The following is a 27,913-nucleotide window of genomic DNA, read 5'->3' as shown; positions in this document are numbered from 1 at the left end:
GGTGAGGAAGTTGAGGGATGACAAGATTGGTAACTGGCAAGACACAGCCAGTAAGTGGCAGTCTGGGTATTAAAATTCAGGTAGCCTAGCACCAGACTTCAAAGTCATGCAAGATTTCTACAATGCCCCTTTATCAGCTGTTGAAGAAACAGGTGGAGAAGTAACCTCTGGTTCAGAATGAATGATGGAATGGTTTTTGGTCCATGTAATTTAAAAACTACCTTAGGCAGCTGACTATGTGAAGGGATTAAAGAAAAAGTACATACCCTTTTTAAAAAACATCAATGATGCTTCACATTTCATCAGAGATTTTTTTATTTAAGGCATTTCTTTCTCTTTCAATTAATTGAGGCTTTGTAGTCATTTATACCTTAACGTAAGTGACGTTACCAGGTTTCTTTTCCTGACTTTTTGATTAGGAAGAAAAGAGATTCCTAAGAAACTAGCAACAGGCTCTCTGAAAGTAAACACAGCTAAATCAATAATTTTGTTTAAGGTTAGCCTTAATTGTCTCAAGAGTGAAAAATAAATTTAGGTAAAATTGCCTTGGAAGGCAAAAAACTCCTCCAAGGACTATTTCCTAAAAAAACAGTGATTTTTTGGATGTCCTTAGTCAAATGTCCCCTCATAGGCAGTGGTGCTGAGTAGCTTCAGGCATTTTGTGGATTCAGCCACAATGAATCAAAATTGGAGATACAGTAGTTTGGGTTAGGAGGGTTAGGAACCAATATTTATTGGTTCACAATCACTTCCACATCTAGGTAAGCTGTTGCTTCCTGTCCTGGTATAGGAATGGCTTCTAGGAATACTTCCCTGATTCATACTGCATGGTGACATGAAGGGGTAGGGCCTAAGGTCACATGTATGAACATGTCTTACAGCAGAGAGTGCTGGAAGTATATAGGTAGTGAAGGAGTAAGTAGAGGCTTCAGTTCTCATCTGTGCCTAGTCAGAACAAAAGGAATATTCTCAGTAATGCAGAACATGCAATTATAAATACAAATTTTTCCCCTTTGATGAGAATTATACAAAATAGAATTTGTGAAAACTGCTGTATTTATAACTTATCTGTTGCATTAGCTTTTGAGAAATTGTAGGCTGTTGTGATTTTTCTCATTCTAATTAATCATTTTTTTATTTAAAAAAATTAATTTTAAAAGGGCAGTCATATCCTATCCTGTTTCAATGGTATTCCAAATACTACATCTTCCTGAGGTTTATTTTTATTTCGTCTTGTAAAAAAGAACTTTCAGGCTACTTTGAGAAATAACAAAGAGGCATTTATCCAAAAGATCCTTTTTGGAGAGAATAAAAAGGAGAATTTAATTATTTGTTGCCAGTGAAGCTCTTAATGAGATATTTTCTCTGCAAAATGAGGGTGAGGTGATGGGCTATAATGTTCCTTTGGTATTAGTTTAGCACTAAACAAAATAGAGGCATTAACTAAAACCAAGCAGGGTATACAAGGCTTATGACTAGATCTCTTATTATTCTTGCTTTAGACATACTGAAACAAACCTATCTTAAGAAAGAAGGTAAACAGATACTATAAAATCTACTTGAAATACACATTCCTCAAGCACATTTTAAGTATCATGTTTAAGTACCCAAAATATTTAAAAACTATTTTCCTAAGAATAAATTTTATTTCAATCACAGTTTCTACCTGGCAGGTACTTTCACCATTTTCAGGGCTGACTTTAACATTTGAATACAGAAATTAAACTTGTACATGTGGTAATGAATATATGTAGATTGCCTGGAGGTCTAAGTATGAATTAAATAACTTGGCATATTCTGGATGCTTCAGGGTAAATTTCTTAAAGCTCTTGTATGATATGTAGTCTGAATTCTGTCCAGCTATTTCCTGAGTTTGGAAACATCAAGATCTGGCATGCCAAAAGCTGCCGAAAGTATAGTATTTAACTCCTGTCCTGTTATAAAACCATCGTCATCAAGATCAAAAAGCTTAAATGACATTTGCAGAATCTGTTCAATGTTGGCAGGACTAAATAGGACAGTCAGACCTATCGCATACTCTCTGAAATCTATGCTGCCATCATTATTCCTGTCAAAGAGAGCAAAAAGTTGTCTCAAGGGCTCTGAAAAGTCTTGATATATATGGTCTGTGACAGCACTCCCAGAGCATTTGCCATGTTGATTCGCACAGTACTGGCAAAAAGGATGGGATATTTTTTTCTTGGTCATTTGGAATATAACCAGGCATGAATGCAACTTCTACCCTGGTGAAGAGTTGACTCAGGGTCAGCACAAAGACCTGGAAGCCTGTAAAGCCCTGCCAGGTACAGGTCACTGTGTTCAGGGGGTTTGGGTATCTAAGCAGCACTGCCTCTTCAGGGATACCTGGACAGAAGTCCCCTAGTTTAAAAGTGATAAGGCAGGTGTGATTGGTACACACTCCTTCCGGGAAAATCAGAATCTGTGGCCACTTCCTTTGGGATGTCACCTGCCTCAGGATTTCATTCTGGGTATTCTGCCTGGAATTTGGTCTTCGCGGGTCACAAGCACCGGCTGTGTGAACAGTAGGAGTTTCCCGGGCACTGGGATCTGCTGTTTTGATTTGTTGACACCACCGAGGGGACCTCTGCCACCACACACAGGCGATTGTGTCAAAGAAAGTGGAGTGCAGCGCTGTCACGAGGATAGGGGCCTCCTCTTGCGTTGCCTTTCTCCCTTTCACTTTGACCAGGAACCCTGCTGAAAAGAACATCGCCTGGAACAAGAACTTGAGGGCTGGATGCAACAGTTTTTTTCTTCAACTCAAGGCAGGATTGGCTGGTTGAGTGGAATGGCCTATGGTGGGAAGCAAGGCCACTGGCCAGAGCAGAAGGAAGAGGAAGGCGATACGGCCCCCAGCCCCTGTGAGGAGAGGAGGACCGGCGCTTCGCACTGATGGGCGTGCGCTGCACGAAGGGGCTGGCCGCTGGTGGGTACAAGGATTTGATCGCCCTCTGGCTGAGGACAGACTTCCATGCCTCCATCTCAGGGTCCGGGAATGGCTGGTCCATAAAGCCAAGTTTAGTGGTCTCAGGGGAGAGGAGCTGGGATCCGGAGGTGGCCTCCGGAGAGCACCCCTTCCCCATACCAAGTGCTCTTTTTGTCCGCACGTAATTAGAACTCCTAAGAGGCAATTGTGGGCTAATAGGAAATGATGTATTACCTTTAAAATCAAAAAAATAAAAAATAGTGAATGATGAAACAGGAAGATTAGACCTATATCAACAGTATAATCTTTTTTGCTTTTTGTTAATGTCTTCCTTTTAACATATATGCTTAATTATTTTCACAAAACAATTTCTGGCATTTATATTGAGCATATATTATGTCTCCTACTAGGGATATAGTAACTTAAATAGGTAAATACTAATTACAACTTTTCAGCTTAAATGCCATTACTAGTTGAGTTTTCTTACTGGGACATGCTTTGGCAGCTGTTAAGTCAAATTCATTTACTCTCCCTACAAATTGCTACAGAGACAGTGTATCTCTTTATGCTAAAAGATTTAGTTGATGGCACCCTTGAGCCTTTATTATCTGTTATAAACACTCTTCTACATTCACTGAAAATTAGAATATGTCCATTATCATAAGCCAGAATTAGCCATTGCACTTTTGATTCCTATTCTTAACATTAGTCCCCGTGAACCAGCCAGCACTTCAAACTGCTGAACAGCAACAGACCTTAATATCACCTTTGTCAGTCTCAGGTTTTGGTTAAAATAAGTCAGGATTATTTTATTGAGTCAACACATACAATCAATAGTCTTATTCCTTCACGCTGTGCTTTGGAGATGATCAAGAGGGAAGCTTATCAAAGTTGGTGTGCACCATGCTCTCTTTATACCTTGAAAAATTTGCAATTCTGACAGCGCGATATGGAATATTCCTGTGTTTGATAATCACTATTTTAAATTGTTTCCATAATTAAAAGTCAAATTGTAGGCTTCTGTAGCTGTTTCTGTTTATTGGAGCACACCAGGTTACCAGTAAAACAGAACAGTGTGGATACCGGAACCTGTTAAACAGGATGTGATCCAAATGGAAAGATTATGGGCTTTACAACTAGATGGATCCAGGTCCAATCCTGGTTCCAACACTTACACTATGGACACTGACCAGCCTCATTTTCATATCTATAAATTGGTGATACCTCTACCTTGCCATGTTTGTATGAGGCACAAGTATAATGTATATGGAAAAATGGATTTGTATTAGTAAATACAAGTTGCTAGGATACCATAATGAGAACTTTCAGGGACATTACACTTTCTTCTGTCACAACAGAACTATGGTTAGTGAAGGAACTATTCGCCTTTTACCAACTTAGTCTTATTTGGAAACACAGCTGTGGTCTCCAGGGAGCTATGTTTTGGCGATGTTTCCAGTTGTCTCCCACACCAAAGGAGAGTAGCCCAAGAGAGTGAGTTGCAGTCCCTTGAGCTGGTATCATCCTCTGTTCTATAACTCTTCACACTCTTATTTTGAATGTTCACCATTACTCTTGAGCCCTTGTTTAATTTAACTGTATTCTGTGTATGCTTAAGAGAAGGTTCCAATTACTGTATCATCCCTCTTTTATATGTCCCCCACAGTGCCTAGCACTGTGTCAGATATATTGTTTATTCATTAAGCAAATATTTGAGTGCCTGAAATGAGCCAGGCCCTTATTCTAGATGCTGGATATATGTCAGTTAATAAAACAATGAAAAAATGTCTACCCGGTAGAACTTAGATTCCAGTACACATAGAAGTACAGTATTTAATTCTTGTTACATTGAATGGGGCAAAAAAACATTCTGATTCTTTTCCTAAATCTCTCACTAATTTAGTAGAAAATTAAGACAAATAATTCAATGGGTGAGCTTCCCTACTTTGCAATGTTTAATAAGTATATATGTACATATGAGAAATTCCCATCATCTCTTGTTAATCTTCCCAGTATAAGTAGTATTTATGGCCCATTTTAAGAATGCATTTTCATCTAGTTATATTTGTTTCAAACTAATAAGCATTCTATAAATACAAAAAACAACAGAATTTTTAATGGCAAAAAAAAATGGAAAAGAAGTGGTTCAAAAGAACCTTGAACAATAAATTGAAAATTTATACCATTACAGGTTTGCCTTTTAATATGGCACAGCTAATCTTTCACATAAATTTGTAAAAGGCACTGTATATTAACAAGATAAAGAATGCAAGAAACTAAAACTAAGCCACTTTCCCTGACTTCCCTTTCGTACCAGTGTATACATTTTAAGGCAGATGCTTTTCTGTGCAAAATACAACAGAAGAAAATAATAAGGTCACAAGTTTACACATTCTCAGATTTTTTTAATATCATTTGTCACAATATTTATTTATGATACAACATATTAAAACAATATTTCCTAATGTAGCTTAAAGAAGTTGATGAACAATTTTAAAAATTATTTAAATATTTCATTACAGAACCCTCATAGAAGATATAGAAAAGTCAATCTTTTTTTCTTGTTTCTTCTTTTAGAAATGTCCATATCAATTTGTTCACAATGTCAGGTTGTTCTTGTTGAAGCCAATGACTGACTTCTGATAAAATAGTTAGCCTGAAATAGTTTTTAACATAAATCTTTGTGGTTTCAACCATCTCAACCTCCATAAATGCATTCTTCTCTCCCCACAGTAGTAGTGTTGGAGTGGTCACCGTGTGATGTTTGAGAGGCAGGCAACTAGAAAAAGAAAACACGTGGGCTTGAGACTCATTGTAAAACTTAAAATAATATAAAACATTTTTTCCATAATGTTCCTTTAGGCCATGCATTCTCAAAGGGGGCAATATTGCCACCAAAGGGGAAAAAATTGGTTATTGGGAGAATGAAAAATTTATTCTTTTAATGAATAAACCATGGATATGCATATAGTATATAAACAGAAATTAAAATTTTATGGGTAGGGGTAATTAGGGAAAAAGTATCTACAAAGCTTTAGGAGAGTGATGATGAAAAAATGGTTGAGAAACACTGCATTAGGCAATCAATCTATACAATAAAAATTTTAAAGGCTATTTATGAAAAGCCCCAATAAAATTTTTAATTTGGATGAAGTGAGACTAGCAAAATTTATAATGTAGACTATAAATATGAAACTCATCAAAATGAGGAATAATTTGCCTCAAAAAGATAACAGCATTTTTGAATAGTGTGATGAAAGGGAGCTTTAAATGGTGTTACTGGTTAGATATATTTTAAATTGTTTGTTAGACAACACAATCCATTTTATGTGAAAATTTGAACTGAAATGTCAGAGAATATATATGGACTGGGTTTCAATATTACATGATACTGTATTTATTTTGCAAGACGAGTCTTTTTTAAACAAAGTTGTAGTATGATAAGTGGGGGTGACTTCTATGCTTGAGTATAATGTACTGTAGTTCATTTGTAGGCATTGTATGTCAAAAACCCTGTTTTTAATATGTACTTTGCCTTGATTACCTTATGTAAAGAATGGTCAAGGTCTGATGTGATCTTCACTCATATTTAATTTGCAACAATCTAATGAATTATAGTTTTAAAATGTTCTCAAATTATCCCTTTATCAGAGCTAGCTTTGTGATGGAAAACAGTATGTTTTAAGTAGCTATAGAAAAGAATTTAAATTCTAGAATTTATTCTTGTCTCCTGTTCAAAAACACGTGTGAAACATGTTCTATTTTTTCTTACAATAGTGGGTCTTTTACAAATGTTATTTGTAAAATACAAAGCATAGACTTTAGATAATGTTGCTACATCCTATAAAATGTAACCTGTACCTCTGCAATGTCTGTCTGCCTTTCCAATCTTGCCTTGCTTGACAAATTGTTACTTACAAATTACCTTTTAAAACAACATCACTATTTTGCCAAAGACATGTATTTGTAAGTTTTGTTGTTGTTAGTCAAAAAGAGGGTTTGGATTTACCTCCTCTCCCCTCATTCATTGTAACTCTGGGAAAAAATCCCAGGGCAAAGTACTTTTGAAACTGAAATCAGTCAAAGGGAGAAATAAAGTTTAAGAAACCCATTTATTTCTTACAAGCACTGGTCCTGTGTCTCTCTCAATCCAACTACAGAAGAAGAGAGGGCTCCACCAAACCTCTCTAAACCCTCTGCTCACCCATGTAATTACCTATTGATATGGAGATGAACTATTTCTTTCCACCCCTTGGAAACACCCGATCGATAGGGAGATGCATTAAAGCCAGGTGAGAAATTCTGAAAATATTGCAATTTTACCCACATTCATATAATCTTATGACTCCCCTTGAGTTCTATATTCAAAGAGTCTGAGAGATTTTGTTTTACTTAAAATAACAGCTGTTATAACTTTTTTCCATTTTTTACTTTCAGCCTTTTATGTCGTTTTGCTTTAATTGTGACTCAATCCAATCTGATATTTTACATTTTTTAATAGGCAAATTTAATACCTTAATATTTATTGTGCTTACTAACATATTATAATTGTTTTTGTCATTATTTTGTGTTTTCTATCTATCCTACTTTGTTTCCTTTTTCTCCTTTCTTGCCTTCTTTTTAATTGATAGTTTTCTTGTCCCACTCACTGCTTCGGACATAATACACCTATTTCTATTATTTTACTGGAAAGAAATTCTTAGCATATATATATGATTTCTAATCCTATCCCCCATATCAAATATAACCTTTTTTGTATTTTTACCTTTATCTCTCTAAGCTATATTTTAGGTAATTTTTTCAGGTCTTTCTTTCAATTCTTAATTCTTCTTAGCTTGTCTCATCAGCTATTTAACTGACATGGAGTTTTATATTTCAAAAACCACATGTCCTATCCCTAAAAGTTCTTTTGGTCTTTTTCAGCTCTTTCCAGTTGGTCTTGATATTATCTTTTTTTCTTATCATATTTTTATTCTTTCATATATTTAATGATTTAAACATATTTTACAGTCTCTGTTAGTTTTATGATTTGAAATTTGTAGTTCTGCTGCAATTGTATTCTGACTCATTAATGGTAGATTGATATCTGGATTATGAACTCATCTTCAGGAGACTTTATCTGTGGGAATATTGAGTCAGAGTTGAGATGTATCCTCCAGAGAGGTTTTGTCTTTGTTTCTGCCAGGCTTCCTGGAGAATGTTGACAGCCTAAGGCAATGGTAAAATAAAAATTTTTTCCCCTGAGAATTCCAGTATTAGGGAAGTAGAGCATAAATTCAAGCCCCTATACTTTTCAAGGCAGGCAGTGGTTGCTGATTTTCCAGGGAAATCTTTTTCTCCTATATAGATAATCCAAACCCAAACAGACAAACCTCTGTGTTTTATCTTTCACTCTGTACTTTCTCCCTTGACAATATCTTCTGAAGTGAAAGCCTCAGTTATCTGTCATTGACTTCACGATTTTACATATCTTTATCCCAGATTCTCTCCTTTGAGTCCCAAACCCTAGTATCCAACTGCCTATTTGAGTATCTAAGGCACCAGCTCAAATATAAGACACTTCATCAACCAGTCTAAGATCAATAAAATTCATGACCTTCCCCTCAAAACTACTTTTCTTCTAGTGTTTTCTCTCTCAGTGAATGGCATGACTATCCATACAGTTGTTTATGCCAGAAATCCAAAGCTATCGTTGACATCCCTCATCTTCTCATCCCCCCATCAAATCCACCACCAACTCCTGTGAATTTTACCTTCTGAATATCTCTTAAGCCTACTACTCTCCCCATATCCACAGCTTTCAGACTAGTTAAAGCCACCATCATCTTCATCCTGGACTACTGCAGTTCCCCACATTCATCCTCCGACAAATTTCCACAGTGAGTGAATTCAGCCAAATACAGACTGGTCTGTTTATCTTTTCTGCTTGAGCTCATTCACTGGCTTCACATTCACGGCTTGTAAGTCCTTAGTATGATCCACTGGTCTCTGCATGACCAGCCACTGCGTACCTCTCAGACCCATTCTCATTCTATTCTCTTCCTCCCACCTTCACTTTCTGTGCTCCAGCCATACTGGCTCTCATTGTGCTATTTAAAGCCATAACCCTCCATCTTCCTACACAGCTTTGGTACACGCTATTCTTTTTCTGGAATGCCAATTCGCCTACCCCCAACTATGTCTAGTCAATATCTAACTCATCCTTCATTTCTTTGTTCAAACACAACTTCTACAGTTCTCATCCCTTTCAAAGTCTGTTTGTTTATAGCCATATATTCATTACTGTGGCTATTTGCTTGATGTCTGTTTTCCCCACTTGGCTACAATTGTGAGATCAGGGACCTGCTTGTTATTGTATCCTGAGTGCTGGCATAGCCTAGAACATAGAAGTGCTTAATAAATATTTCCTGAATGAATAATCATTAAAAATATGAAAAAAATAATACAAAGGGAGAAGAAATGGGTAGAGCTATGGATAAAACAAGTGACAACTGCATGGGTGATCCATCATACTATTCTACTTTTCCATATATTTGAAATTTTCCATTAAAAAAAATTAAGCAAACTACTAAATCAGAATACTTTATTTGAGTCTTTGGGTAAGTGATGAACTTATTATTAAAAATAAAATATTGGCTCTTTAGGGAATGAATTTTTTTTTAACTAAAAAAGAAATTATACTGACCTGAAGATATTTCGGTAATGGTTAATTGGACCACTTAATGCTCCAGGCTGGGAAAAGACATAAATATAAGCTTCAAGATCTTCTGTTGTTAATCGACATCCTTTTCTTCCAATGCCAGTGCTATGACTGGTAAACAGATGTTTTAAAGCCTAATTTAGGTGAAAAGAGAATAATTAAAACTTTTCAGTTACCTAATAATATGCTAACTCTTTGGCTTTTGAAAAAGAATGATAGTGTGCAGTGACAACTTTCAATTTCTGCTTCACACAGGTTGGAGAACCTCATTATTTATAAACACATTTTAGACATTTCTGCTTTCCTGATTTTACTTTTGATATTCTTCCCTTTTAATTCCCCATGCACATCTCTCCTATATGAAAAGCATCCTGTCTTCTTGGTGCCTATGCACATTCTACAAGGTCAAGGTTAAGTAGTATTCCTACCCTAAAGCCTTCCCTAATATTACAGCTAACGGTAGTTTATCTGTTTACTGACACAATCCACTCCTCCCAAAGTTGTGTGAACTTTTTTGACCACAACCCAGAGTAACAAACACATTTTACATAATGATCGAGCTCATACTCCTACACATATATTTCTGAAGCAAAAGTTTAAAGAAATATTCCTTACTCTCATTATAGTGTGTACTGATATTTTCAATTCTGTTCTAGCTTATTTTTTAAAATTCTGATGGCATGCCAAATTTATTTCATGATTCAGTAAGGAGTCCCCAACCACAGCTTGAAAAACACTGCTCTATATCAGCATTTCTCAAAGCATAGATCTAAAGCACCTGCATCAGAAGCATTGGGATTCTTGTTCTAAATGCAGATCCCTCAACTCTAAAACACACTTGCAAGAATATGAAATGACAATATGCATGAAGTGATTAACTGCAACATTACTTGTAATTGGGAAAGACTGGAAATAAGTCAAATGTCCATCAGTGGCATAGCCACACAATGGTGTATTATGTGTTTTTAGTACTTCAAAAAAAGATGGAGATAATCTGTATGCTGATATGGAGTGATCTCTAGGACACATCAAGTGGAACACAGTGTTTATGGTATGTTACCTTTTGTGTTAGATGGGGTAGACAACTATATACATAATTATTCATATTTTCAAAAAGAAACAACAGAAAAGATGAAACAAAAACTAATCAAAATGGTTTCCTGTAGGAGAATGAGAAAATAGAGTGGAGAAAGAAACAGAGGAAACAGAGACCTAAGCAAGACCTCTCTAATGTACCTCATTTTAGAGTTTTGACTTGGAAACATATAAATGTTTTATATAAAATCACATTAGTAAAGTAAAAACCCTGTAGTGTTAAATTTTCTTGGGAAATACAAATAACTCATGGTTTTATTTTCTCTCTAAAAAATATTTAAGTCCAAAGGGAAGATCGAGAAGCAGTGAAAACCCAGTAATGATTACCACCTTGACACCCAGACTGTAGTCTCCGAATACCATCCTACAAATAGAATCAAGAGTTACTTCAATAAATGACCAATTCCATACAGGAAATAAAAGATAAGCCTAAGACATTAAGGAAGCAACAATCACTAATTAAAAGGCTTATAGCACCAAAATGACATACATAGAAGTCAACCTGAAGGGGTTTCCACTTTCCTAATATGGAGTAATTTGGATACCAAAAAGAATAATGACTGTAATTGATTGATATATACCAAATATTTTTAAAAATCCCTCATCAGTTCATAATGATATGAAAAAAAAAATACCTCACTGGTCATCATTGGAGGTTTCTATGCCAGCAACTCATTACTCTGGAAATTGTTTAATAAAGGGAAAGAAGAAGACTTTATCCCAACTTCTTGAATGAGCTGTATTTCAGAATAACCAAATAGATGTGGAAAATTCTTTATAGAATTCCAGTTAAAAGTAGAAAGAATGATAGAGTTAGAAAATCATTATCTTGCTACCTTAATATAATAATGCACCTAAACTATGATGATCAAGATATGGTAAAATTATTTGGTGAAAGGTTATTAGGAAATTTTGGATAGGCTGACAACTCATGAGCCCACTGGTCAGTGTTAGTTTAGCATTATTAAAACTGAGACAAATAGACATGATGTGCTTTCCTGATGTGATGCATTAGGAAATAAACAGTATCACCTATAAGAGACTCTTGTCAAATTAAAACTCCGTCTAATTAAGCCTTTAGATCGGTAGCACCTATGAAAAAGGAAAAACAAGGGCAGACAAATTAAATAACACTATGATGAAGCAGTCAGTCAATTCCAAAATGTGGATCATTCCTCAGGACAAATGATCAAGGTTTTCAATAAAAAAGTTGTGCTAAAAAAAAGAAAGAAGGAATTGTTAAAGATTTTAAAAGCTCTAAGAACCAAATAAATGTTCGAAGTTTGTTTGATTCCTGATTCAAACAAATCAAGTGTATAAAGACAATGGAGACAGTTATGAAAATCTGAATGAGTATTAAATGATAATTGAGGTGTAGTTGTTCATTTTGTTAGGTGTGATAATGGCATTGGGGTTATGCAAAAAAAGTAAAATTCCTTATTTGTTAGTGATATAAGCAGAAGTATTTCCAGGTGAAAGAATAGTATGTCCTTTTTTAACTTTCCTAAATATCTAATACCATGTTGGACATACAAGAAGCATTCAGTGAACTTCCAAGAAATAGATACTACACAGGACTCCTGATGTCAGTCTATGTGGTACACCAATATCTGCTTGCTTAGTTTCAGGGCTTTGTTTACCACGATGAGCTCCCACTTCTGCTGCTGTCAAATTCTCTCACCTGGCACTCATATTCTCCTGTCTCCCCATGGGATATTCTCCAAAAAGATGTATGCTTGTAGGCTCTCACAAAAAAATTGAGCAATAACCAGGCTCTCTAATATACAGAAACTATAAATAGAAGTAAACCTATAGATGAGGCTTTAGAAGCATTTATTAAGTTTTAGCATTTTTCTGTTTTACTTTCTTAAGGATGGACTTTAATTTGAAATGTTTTTCATTAATAATAATACATTATTTGTTGACTTACCTTTTTTTTTGGCATAGGAGGAAATGCCTAACAGTGCATAGCACATAACAGGTGTACAATAAATGTTTATTCAACATAAGCAGGACTATTTTTTTTAGTGCCTCAGTGTACCTTTACTTTATTTTTAGCTTTCTAATTTTTTCATCCTCTTAAGAACTTGTTTTTTTAATTGTGAGTATAATTGACATATAACATATTAGTTTCAAATGTACAGCATAATGATTCAATATTTGTATACATTGCAAAATGATCACCACAATAAGTCTAGTTAACATCCATCACCATGTTTGACTTACCTTGAAATCATTTATTGAGAACATAAATTCTGGGAACCATGGTATTTGGAAGAAGTAATAACAGCTGGATTTGAACAGCTGGGTAGGGTGTCGTAAAATATATTCTGAAATTAAAATGCTGCGTTAGACCTTAGCCAAGGGTAAATTACTTACTTTTGAAAGAACTTCTTTTTAAGGCAATTTCATCTTTGAGACGATCCCATAAAAGAATCTACAAGTAAGCCTTCTGTATATTTCTTTGTAAATGTTTATGTTCTTACATTTCATTATGGATATTCCAGCTTTTTAGAAAATTTATAGCACTTTAAATAAAAAGAAAATTTCACTTTATAAAGTATTGACTTAGCAAGGAACAAGAAACCCAAAAAACATGCCTTTTCTCCAAGGTCATTAATCAGTGATCTAACCTTATCCCAGGGATACATGGGGATTTCCTATTTAAAAGATTTTCCTTACAGGCCGATTAAAATACCTTGTTCATTTGTCCTTGACAGAAACTAAAGTGTTTCCTGTAAATTCATTCAGGTTATCTATAATATTTGAATATCTACTGTGTGCAAGGGGATCTGGCTGTAGATAAGACAGAAGAGGTTTCCATTAATAAGGAACTTACACAATAAGTAACAAATACTTAAAAGATAAAAAAAAAACTTAAAAGATCACTTTAGATAGCAATAATACCATAAAGAAAATAAAACAAGTTATCTGAGAGTGATGGTTGAGTGGTGTGCAGGGACTATTGTTTAGTGGAGGTGGTGTCAGAATAAGCTTCTCTGGGATTTGACACATGGGCTGAGTTATCAATGGTATAGGAGGGAGTCAGCCCTGCAAAGGTCTAGGAAGAGCATCCAGGAGCAGAAAGGTGGTCTTGGCACATTCAAGAAGCAGAAAGGCCAAAGTGACTCATGTGTAGTGAAGGAGGAGGAGAAGATGGTATGAGATGAGTCAGAAAGCAAAGCAGATATCCCATCAGATAGGGTCAGAAGAATAGGGATTTTGAGTGCTTTGGGAAGACACTGAAATTTTAAACTAGGGAGTAATATAATTATACACATTAAATATGCATACTTATTATATATTGTGCACTATACTTTTATTTTCCTTGCTATAGAGATAATTTTTAAAAATATTTCTGATTTTGTAACTGTTTTTAATGTGAGTAGATTTTTTAGAACTATAATTCTCAAGTAAGTGGAGTACTGTTAAGCTATATTTTTTGTAAAGTCATCATTGAGTAAGATTTAGTCAGCCCTCCATTAAGGGATATCAATACAACTAAGGAGAAAATATAGGTACACTACTTAAAGACCTCATATCGACCTGAACAGGGTTGAATCTATTACTGATAAAATAATTCCAGAAATATTCCAAGTATCTTCTTACTGAAATGACCAATTAGTTTGTCCATATAGCAATACCACCAAAGTACCACTTAGTCTAGCATTCTGATCAACTGAACAAACACAAGAACAACTTCTATTGCCTAATGAAACTGAGAAAATACATCTCACTTTGATATCTGAATCTTAACATCCATCCTGTTATCTCAACAGATATAGGACAATTGGATATGTATCTAAAATTCAGCACTTACACCTACACGATATTTATGTAGCCATGTTCCCTTTTTTCCTCACTTGCTTAAATCTGAGGATGAAATGGGAATATGTTTTTCTGAATTTTTTATTCCCTAGAGGGCTGCTGTGGGTCGTAGCAGTAACTGAATCTCAGAAAACTTGACAAAGGCAGTTCAAGAGGACAATGTTATACTTTTTGCCAAACCCAAATAAAAATGTGCCTAGCCATTGTACACAGGTTTTTAATTACTCTTGAGATTTTAAGAGTTCCCTTTATAGCATAGATTCCCCAAGACCCTTTCAAGGGATCCAGATGGTCCAGACTGTTCTGTAACAATACTAAGGCATTCTTAGCTTTTCTCATTTGGTTGATATTTGCACTGATTGTACAAGAGCAATAGTAAACCCATTGCTGCCTGAATACAAATCAAGGCAGTGGCACTAAACAATAGTGGTAGTCATTGTATTCTTCACTATCACACACTTGCAATAAACAAATAAATACACAAATACATAAGATTAAGTGCCAGTTTCACTTAAGAATGTCCTGATGAGAAAGCAAAGATTATTAGTTTTATTAAATTTGAAGTTTTGTGTACACATCTTCTCAACATTGCAATGAAATAGGAAGTACACATAAAGCAGTTCTGCTAACACCCAAATACAATAGCTGTCTCGAGGAAGAGCACTTCTGCAGTTCTTTGAGTTGATAAGCTGAATTAGCTGCATTTCTTATGGAACACCATTTTTACTTGAAAGGAAACTAACAAACTACCTTCAGTCAGACTTGAGTGTTCGGCAGACAGTCTCTTGGAACAAACAAGACTGTCACTTGAGAGAGAAAACAATCAACAGTATTTGTTGCCAATGATAAAATTCAAGCTTTCATCCAAATGAAAATTAGAATTTTGGAAACTTGTATCTGTTACCGTGGGCTTGATAGCTTTGCAATACTTAAAGGCATTTTGATGAAATTGAGGTGATACTAATGAACGTGATTCTTTGACATCATATAATGAAATGTGTCAACCATGGAATATCTGTATAACTCAATGAACAAATATTTTCCAATGCATGATGCTGCAAAATCATGCATGGGTAAAAAAAATCCATTCAAAGTGCTAGAGAGACTAATGGATTTTATTGTAACAGAATACAAAAAGTTCATTCATATGACATCAGATTCCATATTGTTACTAACCTTTAAGAAACCACCACTTTTTGAGTTTGGTGTAGTATTAAAGAAGAAAATCCAGTTATCTGAAAAGGCTATTAAAACACTCCTCCCTTTTCCAATTACAAATCTGTGTGAGGCCATATTTCTTCATATACTTCAATTCAAACAACATATTGCAACAGATTGAATGCAGAAGCAGATCTGAGAATCCAGCTATCTTCTATTGAGCCAAAAATCAAAGAGGCTTGCAAAAACTGTAAAAACAGTGACACTCTTCTTACTAAACTTTTATTTTGGAAGATGTAGTTACTTTTCATTAAAATGTTACCTATGTTAACATGTACTGGATTAATTATTTTTAAAAATAAATAAGTACATAAATATTTTCAAAATTTTCTCATTTTAAATTTCCAATACAATGAATATTTGTAGACATAACCCATATAAACAGAAGCTCAATGGATTTTTAATGATTTTTACGAGTATACAGGAGTTCCAAAATCAGAAACTTGAGAACTGCTGCTTTAAAGAATGCTGCCAGTCCCAAGAGCCAAAGCTGTCAGGCAGGAGGAGGATTTATTTCTAGGCTGTCGAGATTCATTACTGTGAAAGCAATGTTACTGTGGTTCCCCCTTTATCCGGCCCCAAGGTAGCCGTGAAACGTCCTCTAAAAAATAAAATGCAAGCAAATGTGAAGCTACACTTTCTTAAACTTCCAATATATTTAAAGTCAAAGTATCTGACACTGTTATGTTCCAATATTGTATTTTAGTCATTTGGTTTAAAAATCAAATCTTGCTGTTTTTTATCCACAGTGTCAGTGACACAAGAGAATCTTCATGTTAGCAAAGATGTTTTAATGAAAATGGAGACTCACCTGTAAATACGTTTGGATGAGGGAAGTTAATGACAATAAGCTTCATCACCATTTCAGGGTAACAGATGGCAATTAGCCAAGCAATCATGCCACCCCAGTCATGGCCAATAAGAACACATTTGCTATACCCTGTAATCGAGAAATAAATGTTGACATCATCGAAAAGAAATAGGCAGTGCACAATTTCCTCACATAAAATAGGTATTTCCTGAAACTAATCTTTCCACTATCCTACCCTAATTATGCACTTTGTGCAGCTATTGAATGTGATGTTTCTGAAGCTAGTTATGTTTGAATTATCTAGGTAGCTTTTTAGAAAATTTAGAAACCCAGGCTTACACTCCACTTTTTACCAGCAGATTCAGAATCTCTCCCAGGAATCTACCTTAAAAAAAAATCCAAATAGCCAGCTCGGCTCTGGTTCCATGGATCCAAGTTTCGAAAACCAAGGTAAAGACTCCACATATTTAGGTTAAAGGCAAGTTTGTATTATTGATTTGCCTAGAAAGTTTTGTGAAGACAAATTTAGGCCAAGTCTGACTGAATTAACAGAAAATATGAATGAAACATGACTGTTGGAAATCATTGTCTCTGTGTATTTTATTGTAATCAGACTAACTGACAACACTGCATTGACCTCATCCGTGTTATTCCTCTTCTGCAAATACTGGACTAGTCTATGCTCTCATTAGATTATTGTAGAAAGGGCCTTTAAGTTGATTTCATGGATTTCATGAACATACTGAAGGTAGCAGCTGGGGTTTAGTCAAAAGGAATGTAATGAATTAGATTATTGTTTAAAAAAACATACTCCTCCCCTTTCCCTGCTGCCATGGGAGAACACCTGGCTGCCCCTTTGATGTTAGCCTTGGCTGTGTGATTTGCTTTGGTCTCATGGTGGGCCCACCCATGACTTGCTTTGGCCAATGGGCTGCAAGCAGGAATTTGAACTATGCTTGTGTAGCTGGACTCACCCTATTGCCAATATGGCCATTGCCAGTAGAAGAGCTTCCCCTGCATAACTATCCCCCTTTAGCTTGGGCTCCAGTCCAGGCCATAGTGTGAAGCCAGTCCCAGCAGGACCTGTAACCTGGGGCAAAGATCCACAGGGGTCCAGCCTACACTGGACTTGCAGATCCATGAGCATAGGAATTAATGCCTATGGCTACATGCATCTAAGTTTGGGGTGGTTTGTTATACAATATTATTGTGGGACCAGCTGATCAATATAAGAAAAATAATGCAACTTCTGCATCTTATAACATTTAAAAATGGCTACTTAGGTGTGGTTCTGAAAAAATTTAATTTTCTGAGTATAACAATCAAGTTGACAATAATTAGTCCTGAAAATAATAAATAGTTTACACTGGGTCTATTTTTAAGAACAAATTTTAAAGGTCATTCTTGGCTAGTGTACTGAATAGTTATTTTAGATGTACTATTATATATTTCCTCTATAAATATTTTGATCTGTAGATCCAAAACCATGGTGACAGGATCCAGATAATAGCTCAGGTAGATAGAAAACACATTACCCCAAGAAATGAGGTTACCAATTCACAATTTGTTGAATGCTAGCTCCTTAAAAAGAATTAACACTGTTTTTGAAAACTAATCTATTAACTATGGCCATACTACCCTGAGTGTGCCCAATCCTGTCTGATCTTTGGAAGCTAAGCAGGGTGGGGCCTGGTTAGTACTTGGATAGGGTCCCTCCTGGGAATACCCAGTGCTTAGGTTTAAAAAAAAAGCTAACCTACCTAAAGAGTCTAAAATATCCTTTATATCTGTAATTAGACAGTCCAATTTATAACTGTCTCGATGAATGGGAGCATCTGTTTCTCCATAGCCTCTCAAATCCAGTGCTACTACTCGATATTCACTTTTAAATTCCCTTAATTGGTGACGCCAAGAATACCTGCAGGAAACAGGAAACATTAAAAATACCACAGTAACTAATACAAATAGTAACATTACAGATTTTCTAAGCAGAAAACTGTTAGAAAGTTCTTATTTTGGGGAAGGTTATATAGCTGTGTGTGCGCAAGAAAGAAGAGAACTGTTTGAGAAGGGAGCTCTCACGTTCTCTACTAAATTATCATATATATTATATATATATAATGAGTTATTATATATAAAATAAATATACATTATACATATTTAAATACATATGTATATTTTAACCAGTTCCAGTGGAGTGCAACAAAGGGTCAGTATTTACAGAGACTAAAAAATATCAGATACTAACACCAACATACATATATATATATATATATATATACACACTTAAGAAAGCAGCTTTCTAAGCTTTCTTAATGCATATAGCTATCAGCAAATATGTACCTACAAATGCTTCCATATGGCAGAACCATCTCATTCCCTGAAAGACTTTTCAAGATGAAAATATATTTCTCTAAAACGTAAAGATTTTACTCACCTTTACTGTCAAATAGGGCTCAAGGTTTTTAGTAATTTTAACAGTTTACTTATGAAAGAAAAGTCTGAAGATTTTTTTTTTTTAAAGTTTATCATTGAAAGAATCCAGGGAACAACTGCTTAAAATAAACCTCTGCTTGCTAAACCAAAAATCTGCGTGGAGAAGATCCTGAACTCTTAGTATAAGCAAGAATGATATTAAAACATTTAACAACTAAAATGACTCCAGCACTGACCAATTAGAATGGCCACAGTGCCATAGCCAAGTCCTGGAAGCCCCTGCTGGGCCAAGTATTACCCACGTGCTTGACTATGCAACTGCAAAATTAATTGAAATATGGAGATCCATGATATTTTCTTCTTCAAATAAGCAAAATCATTTTGGATAAGAGGGAAAAAAAGTCATCAAGTTTTCAAAGTGATTCACAAGGTTATGGAACACCAAATACATATTTTTAAAAAAGCCTTTGGGATTAATACTTAGTCCATAGGCACACACCTGATCATCTGATCATCTACATTTGCCCTCTTACAGCACTAAACTATGTTTTCTACCTTTATCTTGCATCTACCTACCACTTCAGCATTTTATTAAAAATAAAAATAATAATAATAATAGGAGAAATGTGGGATCAACATATAAATCAAGTACAAAAATCAAACGAATATTCATATTTGACCTGATTGTTTATAGGTCATAATGCATGATCAAAACCGAAAGTTTCTGTGATGAATGCCCTTGTACTGTTCACCATGTAAGAATTTATTCACTATGTAAGAATTCGTTCACCATGTAAGAACTTGTTCGTTATGCTTCAGAAGATTGGAGACTGACGAGAATTAGGCTTGAGATGGATTAATGATTGTACATTGAGCGTTGACCCCCCTATACTGAATTTTATTGTTGTTAACAATAATTGGATCAATAAATATGAGAGATGCCCTCTCAAAAAAAATAATAAAATAAAAAAATAAAAAAATAAAAAATAAAAGTAATAATAATAATAATAATAATAATAAGGGAGAAATGTGGGATTCACATATAAATCAAGTATAAAAATCAAACGAATATTCATATTTGACCTGATTGTCTGTAGTTCATAATGCGTGATCAAAACCGAAAGTTTCTGTGATGAATGCCCTTGTACTGTTCACCATGTAAGAACTTATTCACTATGTAAGAATTTGTTCACCATGTAAGAACTTGTTTGTTATGTTTCAGAAGATTGGAGACTGTTGAGAATTAGGTTAGGTTTGGAGTGGATTAATGATTGTGCATTGAGTCCCCTATACAGAATTTTATTGTTGTTAACAACCATTTGATCAATAAATATGAGAGATGCCCTCTCAAAAAAAAAAAAAAAAAAGCCTTTGCATGCACATCTATTGATGGTGACACAGTATAAAGTTATCTGACACAAGCTAAATGGGACATCATTGTCTGAAAAGATTTTTGCAGTGCAAAAGGCAAGTGAACACACTGACCTGAGATTATAAACTAATAGTGAGAGGCAGGCTGCAGTGTGAATTGACACAAAGCAATAAGATCAATGAGACAAATCAACCAATTTAGATCAACTAACAGTTCGTCAGGAAGGGTGTCAGACAGACATCTGGAATTATGAATGGATATAGAATCTTTGATCTACTGCTAGGATATCTAGGATTTATGAAAATCTGCAAAATATTTCCAGTTAAGATGGATTTGAAAATGTTAATAAAATGTATCTTCCTTGGCCAGGCCATAGCAGTGTTGTTAATCTTGTCTCTGGGTTGTAACAAACAAATGAAGCAGTTTGTTTCCTTAAACATATTCATCTGTTAACAGATACGATATTTTTTCATTAGCCTACTTAAAATTTTGAATTGATTTTTTTATGTCTGTAACTGAATCCTCTTTAGGGATTACATCATAATCAATAAAGTTCTACAGATATAACTTCTTAAATATTTATTTAATCACTTTTCCTGTCCACCCCTGCTACATTACTTAATTCAGGTCTCCATTAATGCAGCAGCCTATGGATTGGTCTCACTCAGTCCATTTCATTCACCTCAGCTCTAGCTCTTACAAAACCAGGATGTTGCAGCAAAACCACAAACTCTCTCATGTCATTTATCTGCTTAAAATCTTTTCTTGACTCCCTGTGTGCAGAAAATGGACGGTCCTATGGCCAGGATCCTCACCTGACCCTAATCTACTTGATGATGCAATTGGCCTACTGCTAATGCTTCCACACCCATAGGCATGAGCTATTATTGATTGAGTCACTGTGTAAAGAACTCTGCCCAGTGCTGGGCAGAGGCAGAGATGGAGGCAGATTACGGACCTGGATGCAGATGTGGTTCTAGTGCTCAGCCTATCACCATGAGAATATAGCTGGGTATAAACTCTTTTACCCCAAGAATATTCCACTGTCATTTTTCGGTCTCATTGAATCCATAGTGAACTTGCCCAGGGCTGAAACCCTTGGGCAAGACATCCTACTACTCATAACATGAAGCCCAAGCTTATTATTCTGGCAGACAAACCCTCCAAGATTTGATTGTTGCCCAATCTTCTAGCCTGGCTACTTCATACTCTGTCATTTGCTGTATAATAAAAAGAGCTAGCATCTATGTTATTCTTATTACATGTTAGGCACAATTCTAAGTGCTACACATGTAGGTAGTAATGTTGATCTTCAAAACAATACTAAAAAGTGGGTATTATTATTATCCCCACTATTTAGATCTGAAAAAACAGAGGCACAGAGACATTAATTGATGTGCCTGCTGAAGGTCACAGAATTAGGAAATAGCAGAGCCAGGATTCAAACTGAGGGTCTGGCCTCGTTCCATGGAACACTGCCCCTGCAGCACTAAGACACTTGTCGTGAATAAACATGGTATTGTTTTTTGCTTTTATGACTTTGCTCATGTGATTTCTTTTGAGACATCATACATCCCCACTATTCCCCTACTACTCACAATCCCTGCCCTTCACCCCTCATTGAACTCCTGACACTGAGCATCTCCTCTTTCAGGAGACTTCCTGGCTGCCTCCTTTACAGGTGGGTTGAGTGGGCCCCTTCTATACTCTCCCACTTGCACATGACCTCACTGCACTGCCAGGTGCTTTGTAATAATCTGTTGGTGTCTTGTGCTTCCACCCAATTGTGCTTACTGAGGTGGCTGATAGAATACCTAGACCATGTAGGTACTCAATAAGGATTTGCTGAATAAATGAAACAACAAACAAATGAAAGCACTGAATCTTGATAGTGTTAGAAGCATCAGTTATTCAATAAAACTCTGTTCCAGTTCAAACCTTGAGATAATGACAACTAAAGTTCCCAGTTCCTGTTGGGGAATTTATATTCAACTTCAAAAATGTACATTGTTTTAATATCCTAAGTATCTGTGTCCTCATTTAAAATTGATTTAATTTTCAAGGTAGAAATTTGACTCAAAATAATGTGTACAATCCCATACTATTTATATTTAAAACTGTATTACAGATTATGCAAACATAATACCTGCATGTCATTATCTGATTAATAATTTAAACTGCACTACAAATAAATTCAACTAACACTATTATTAATGAGTGGGATCAAACAGTATCTTAAACATTTCTAAGAAATAGGGTGTCTTGCCAGTGGGTTTCAGCCCCAGGCAAGTTTGTTATGGGTTCAATGTGACCAAAGAAATTGACAGCAAAACGTTCTTGGGGTGAAAGGGTTATACTCAACTTTATTCCCACAGTGGCAGGTCAGTCACTAAAATCCCATTCACTCAGAGCAAGTCTGCATGCAGCAAGTCGGTCTCTGCCTCTGGGCTCCTCTGTCCGCACAGCCGTCCTCTGGGCAGCTCTGCACAGTTGTCCCGCACAGCCATCCTCCGGATCTCTCTGCACAGTTGTCCCACACAGCTGTCCTCTGGGCCTCTCTGCACAGTTGTCCCACACAGCTGTCCTCTGGGCCTCTGTTCTCAGTGCTGCCACCACTCCAGCCTCTGCTCTGCTCTCCCGCAGCCTTGTAGCCCTGCCACCATGTCGCTCCCAGAGCACCAGGAGGAGCTCTTTATATAGAGTCAACAGCCATGTATTGCCCACAGGTGTGCAGTGAGCCAGTCAACCAGGGCCAGGTGAGAATCCTGGCCACAGGAACTCTCATTTTATCCACATAGGGCAACTGTCATCTTAAATTGCAAAATAATTTTAAAATGTAATCTTCCTGGAGTTCACAAAGCATAAATCAAATATGCTTTATTTAACTCTAAACTGAAAAAGAAATCATCCTAGTGATAGACTGATGGGCATGTCTGTGGAGAAAGTGAAGGTTCCTATGGCCGGGATTCTCACCTGGCCCTGGTCAGCTAGCTCACTATACACATGTGGGCAATATGTTGCTACTGACTCTATATAAAGAGCTCTGCCCAGGGCTCTGGGCTGCAAGGCTGCAGGAGAGCAGAAGCTGGAGTGGTGGCAGCACTGAGGACAGAGACGGTTGCGGGGGTGGAGAGGCCCAGAGGCAGAGACTGGCTTTCTGCATGCAGACTTGCTCTGAGTGGATGGGATTCTAGTGATTGACCTGCCACCGTAGAAATAAAAAGTTGGGTATAAACCCTTTCACCCCAAGAATATTCCATTGTTGTTCCCTGGTCTCATTGAATCCATACTGAACCTGCCTGGGGCTGAAACCCATTGTCAAGACAATGTCATTCATATGAATTAAACAAAAACAACCCCCTTGACACAGGAATGAAACATTACAAAACCCGTAACTCCTGAAAATACTTTAAATAAATCTAGCTATTTTCATCCACATTTTATTCTCTTAGCTTTAGGTAATAGCAGAGGACACTTTTAAAAAAGCAACCTCTTTCCTAGTTATTACTCTTAACATAAGGAGGCTTTTGGTTTACCAGGTTAGCCACTTTCAGATGTAGAATATCCTTTTCTCCTTCACAACAGAGAAAAAGCCAGAGTCATCAGTCTGTGTTCAGCTGCATGTATGGTGAGCTCTCGCTTGCCTCAGCACTTGAGTAATGATGAATGCATTCCATACAGCTGGTGATGAAGACAACTCAAAGAAACTGCATCAGCTCAAAATATTTTTAAAAGCAATGCAAATTGAGGTGGAGAGAGAGTGGGAGGAAAATCATCTCTTGACAAACAGCCTTATTTTGGGCCAATTTAGCTAACGGTCTCCTAGATGGGAATCTTGTTTGATATTTCCTTTAGATTTTCAGAAAGAAGACCTGGGATTTTATTATTTCTGAGTACATCTAATAGTATATATTAAATGTCACCAATTCTCAAAAGCTATTCTTAGGTAATGGTGATAAATGAAGATAATACCTTACATTTGTAAGATGCTTTTCCATTTAAAAAGCACTTTTAAACACATTGCCAATTTATTTGGTTTCCATTGTATCAAATATTTTGATCTATTTGATCTACGAACAAACCTTTAATTTCATGTGTATTTTGGCAAATGGCTAAGATAAAATTCATTTGAAATGCCAGACAAAGATTTTTGGCTTTTAAAGAAGAGAGAAATGCAAGAGAAGGGGCTTTTGGAAAAACAGAAGAGAAAGCCCAAGAGAGAGACTTGACATGGCTTAATCAAAACAGCTTTGTCCTAAACTCTAATTTGAATCGACTTTTTCCTGAATGGAACTGACTAGACTCCATAAGGGGTAATAGTGGCGATTTGAATGAAAGGAAAGACAGAGTAAGCCTCACATAGACGTCTTTCTTTAGGGTATGATATAGTCAAACAGGTTTTTGATTCCCAGAAATCTCCATGTTATTTAGAACTCTTCCTGAACAACAGGTAGCTTTCTGATTAACAGCCAGCAAAGATCAGTGAATTAAATATGTTCTCTTTGAGTTACTGAGTTATCAGGAGTTCACTGTTATTCTAAATGATAGCAAGGTTCTTGCTGGAGTAACAAATGATGGATTTGGTGAACAGAAAGGACTTGTTCCAAAGATCTGCATATATTTCTTAATCTGTGCTTCTCAGGGTGAAAATATCTCTGAGAGTTTTTCAAAACAAAACCATTCCTCACAAAATCAGATCTGTTATGGACACATCCAAGATTGACTTTGTTACAGCAAATGGGATTGATGTCTAGGGACCTGTGCAGGAATCCTCCTAGGTTGTCCCATCTGAAGATTCTAGGACATGTAAAAGAATCACCAGGCACTTCTATTTTGCAAAAGTGCTCTCATAAAGAGTGAATAATGGGACAATGTTATAAAAAATGTGCAAAAGTATAATTTCTTAAAATATGAGAGAGATCATGTACTATTCTATACTAAATGGGTATCGCTATTTTCTGGGACTCCTTGAAACAATTATTAAGTGGTTGAATTTATTCCTTTAAAAACAAAGATTTATTTTTATCTTCATGTAGACTGTTTCACAGGTAAAGAACTTCCAGGAGGAAAAAGAGAATGGACAAGTATTGAAGTTGGTATGTATGGATAAAATGAAAGTTCCTGTGGCCAGGTTTCTCACCTGGCCCTGGTTAGCTAGCTCACTACACAGGTGTGGGCAATACGTCATTACTGACTCTATAAAAAGAGCCCTGTCCACTGCTCTGGGCAACACGGTGGCAGGGCTGCAAGGCTTCAGGATAGCAGAGCAGAGCCTAGAGTGGTGGCGGTGCCGAGGATAGAGGCCCAGAGGACAGCTGTGCAGGGGCAGAAAGGCCCAGAGGCAGAGACTGGCTTGCTGCATGCAGACTTGCTCTGTGTGAATGGGATTTTAGTGATTGACCTGCCACAGTGGAAATAAAGTTGGGTATAACCCTTTTAATCCAAGAATGTTCTACGGTCATTTCTCTGGTCACACTGAATCCATACTGAACTTGATCAGGGCTGAAACCCACTGGCAGACAGTATGAGTTGAAATGATAATGGCCTTTAAATGTGTTCTTTCTAAAAAGTTAAGTTATCAACTCTCCCCATTCAGGGCATGAATTTTATTTAGAATGATTATAAAATGTTAAAGTAAGATATTCTTACACTGTAAGCTTATGTTTAACACCCTCCTGAATGTTTCTATAAGGTGTGAAATTTGAAGGGTAAAGATCCATGTTTGTTGGAAAAAAGATGGTAGAGTAGGAAGGCAAGATGGAAACCTCCTCCCACATACACATGAAGGAAGCAACTACAGCCAAACTAACCCTGAAAATGTCCTGAAAACTGCAGAACAGACCATCTACACCTGAAGAGACCACACAGAAAACAGTAAAGTGGCAGAGCTGCAATGTATCAGGACCCAAACCTTTCCCCACCCCAGCCCACAAGTGGGAGGGAGAGGAATGGAGTGGGGAGGCGATAAGTGCTCAGGAAGTCTGCACACCTGTCCCTGGAGATCTGCTCTGGGAACATGAGACCACATTGCATCAGGCTTTGGTGATTAATGGAGCTGGACATCAGGGAGAGCTGGAGCACTCAGGGAGGCTGAGACTCCTGCAACTTGTGGAGGACACCCATGCTCTGCCAGTCCTGCTGAGACTCAGGAGATGCAGTTTGAAAGATTTACCAGCAGTAGGATGGGTACCAGAGGGGTGGGGGTTGGATGGAGCCCTTACCACAGGAGAAAGGGCAGGTGGATGACACTTTCCCAGTCCTCATTCAGCCCAAACACATCCCAAACACTCTCTCCCCCTTGCTGGCAGCTCAGCCCCAAGATGTCTCTCTGTGCACCTGCCTGTGCATCTGGCCCACTTGGCCCAGCAATAGTCAGACTTTGCCTCCTGGCAGGTAGAGGGAGATTTCCCCAGCCTTCCTGCCATCTCTTAGCCCAACTGAGGAGGAACCTGCAAGAGCCAGCTCCAAAAGCTCTTTGCTCCTCACCGGCAGCCCTGTTCTGAGCAGCACTCCCCTGTGCACCCCCCAGCTCCCACCTGCCTCTTCGGCCCAGGAGCACCATCATCACTGCAGGAAAGGCAGAGGGTGGCCAAGCCCACAAAGATCCCAGCACAGGCACTGCTCCTCAGCTCACAAAGGGCTAGCTGAGGTGAGCTGCCAGCTGTGGCAGACTGAGATCAACCACTGCTGGCAGATGGGCAGAGGAGTGGTCCCACCCACAGTCCACCAACAGCAACTGGGGCTCTGCCACAAAGGAGAACCAGGCACAGGTGAGCAAAGAGTCTTGAGCTTCTGGGCACCACAGGATGCCTTCTTCATAAAGCCATTACTCTCTAGACCAGGAGCATAGTGGATCTATCTGAAACAAAGGAAGAAACACAGAAACTCAGACAAAATGAGGAGGCAGAGGAATATGTTCCAAACAAAAGAATAGGATAAGACACCAGAAATAGGGCTACATGAAATAGAGATCACCGATCTTTTTGATAACTATTTCAAAATAACAGTCATAAATATACTCTGCAGACAAGTACTGATAATCTCAGGGAGGATTGCTGCAAAGAGACAGATTTGAAAACAGCCACTGAGAGCTGAAGAATACAGTAACTGAAATGAAAAATAAAATGGAGGGAATGAATAAAAGATTGCAGCAAGTTGAGATAATCAATGAGATGGAAATTAGAGAACAGGGAAACAATGAAGCTGAGGAACACATAGAAAAAAGAATCTCCAGAATTGAGAGGATGCTAAGAGAGCTTTGTGATAACTCCAAACAAAACAATATTCACATAATAGGGGTACCAGAAAAGAGAGAGACAAAGGAGTAGAAAAACTTTTTAAGAAATAATTGCTGTAATCTTCCTAATCTGGGGAAGGAAACAGACACCCAGGTCCTGGAAGCGCAGAAAGCCCCTAACAAAAGGAACACCAGAAAGACAACACTGAGATTTAAATATAACATAATTTAATTATAATTAATGACAAAGATTAAGGATAAAAATAGAG

General features: G+C 36.8%; 2 protein-coding genes across 3 annotated transcripts in view; both read right to left on the bottom strand.

Annotated features, from left to right (window-relative positions):
• Positions 1–1,860: 1,860 nt before the first annotated feature.
• On the bottom strand, positions 1,861–3,104 carry LOC108395302 (lysophosphatidylcholine acyltransferase 2B-like). The gene is given in 7 exon segments (XM_017657475.2): positions 1,861–2,135; positions 2,138–2,191; positions 2,194–2,514; positions 2,517–2,573; positions 2,576–2,618; positions 2,621–2,774; positions 2,869–3,104. Coding segments are annotated over 7 exon segments (1,140 nt in total).
• Positions 3,105–5,331: 2,227 nt separating this feature from the next.
• Positions 5,332–27,913, bottom strand: part of EPHX4 (epoxide hydrolase 4) — a 33,421-nt gene continuing 10,839 nt past the window's right edge. Inside the window, exons 3-7 of one of the 2 annotated variants that reach the window (XM_073234270.1) lie at positions 18,360–18,517; positions 16,600–16,728; positions 12,969–13,072; positions 9,633–9,679; positions 5,332–5,726 (exon numbers count right to left, since the gene is read on the bottom strand). In XM_073234270.1, coding sequence (XP_073090371.1) covers positions 5,495–5,726; positions 9,633–9,679; positions 12,969–13,072; positions 16,600–16,728; positions 18,360–18,517 — 670 coding nt within the window. In that variant the 3' untranslated portion in view covers positions 5,332–5,494. Of the gene's footprint in view, positions 5,727–9,632; positions 9,782–12,968; positions 13,073–16,599; positions 16,729–18,359; positions 18,518–27,913 lie in introns of both variants that reach the window. The other variant, XM_017657474.3, reaches the window with a different exon arrangement.

This window comes from Manis javanica, chromosome 4 (assembly GCF_040802235.1).
Source record: "Manis javanica isolate MJ-LG chromosome 4, MJ_LKY, whole genome shotgun sequence".
Lineage (NCBI taxonomy): Eukaryota > Metazoa > Chordata > Mammalia > Pholidota > Manidae > Manis > Manis javanica.
This window is presented reverse-complemented; position numbering and strand designations above follow the sequence as displayed.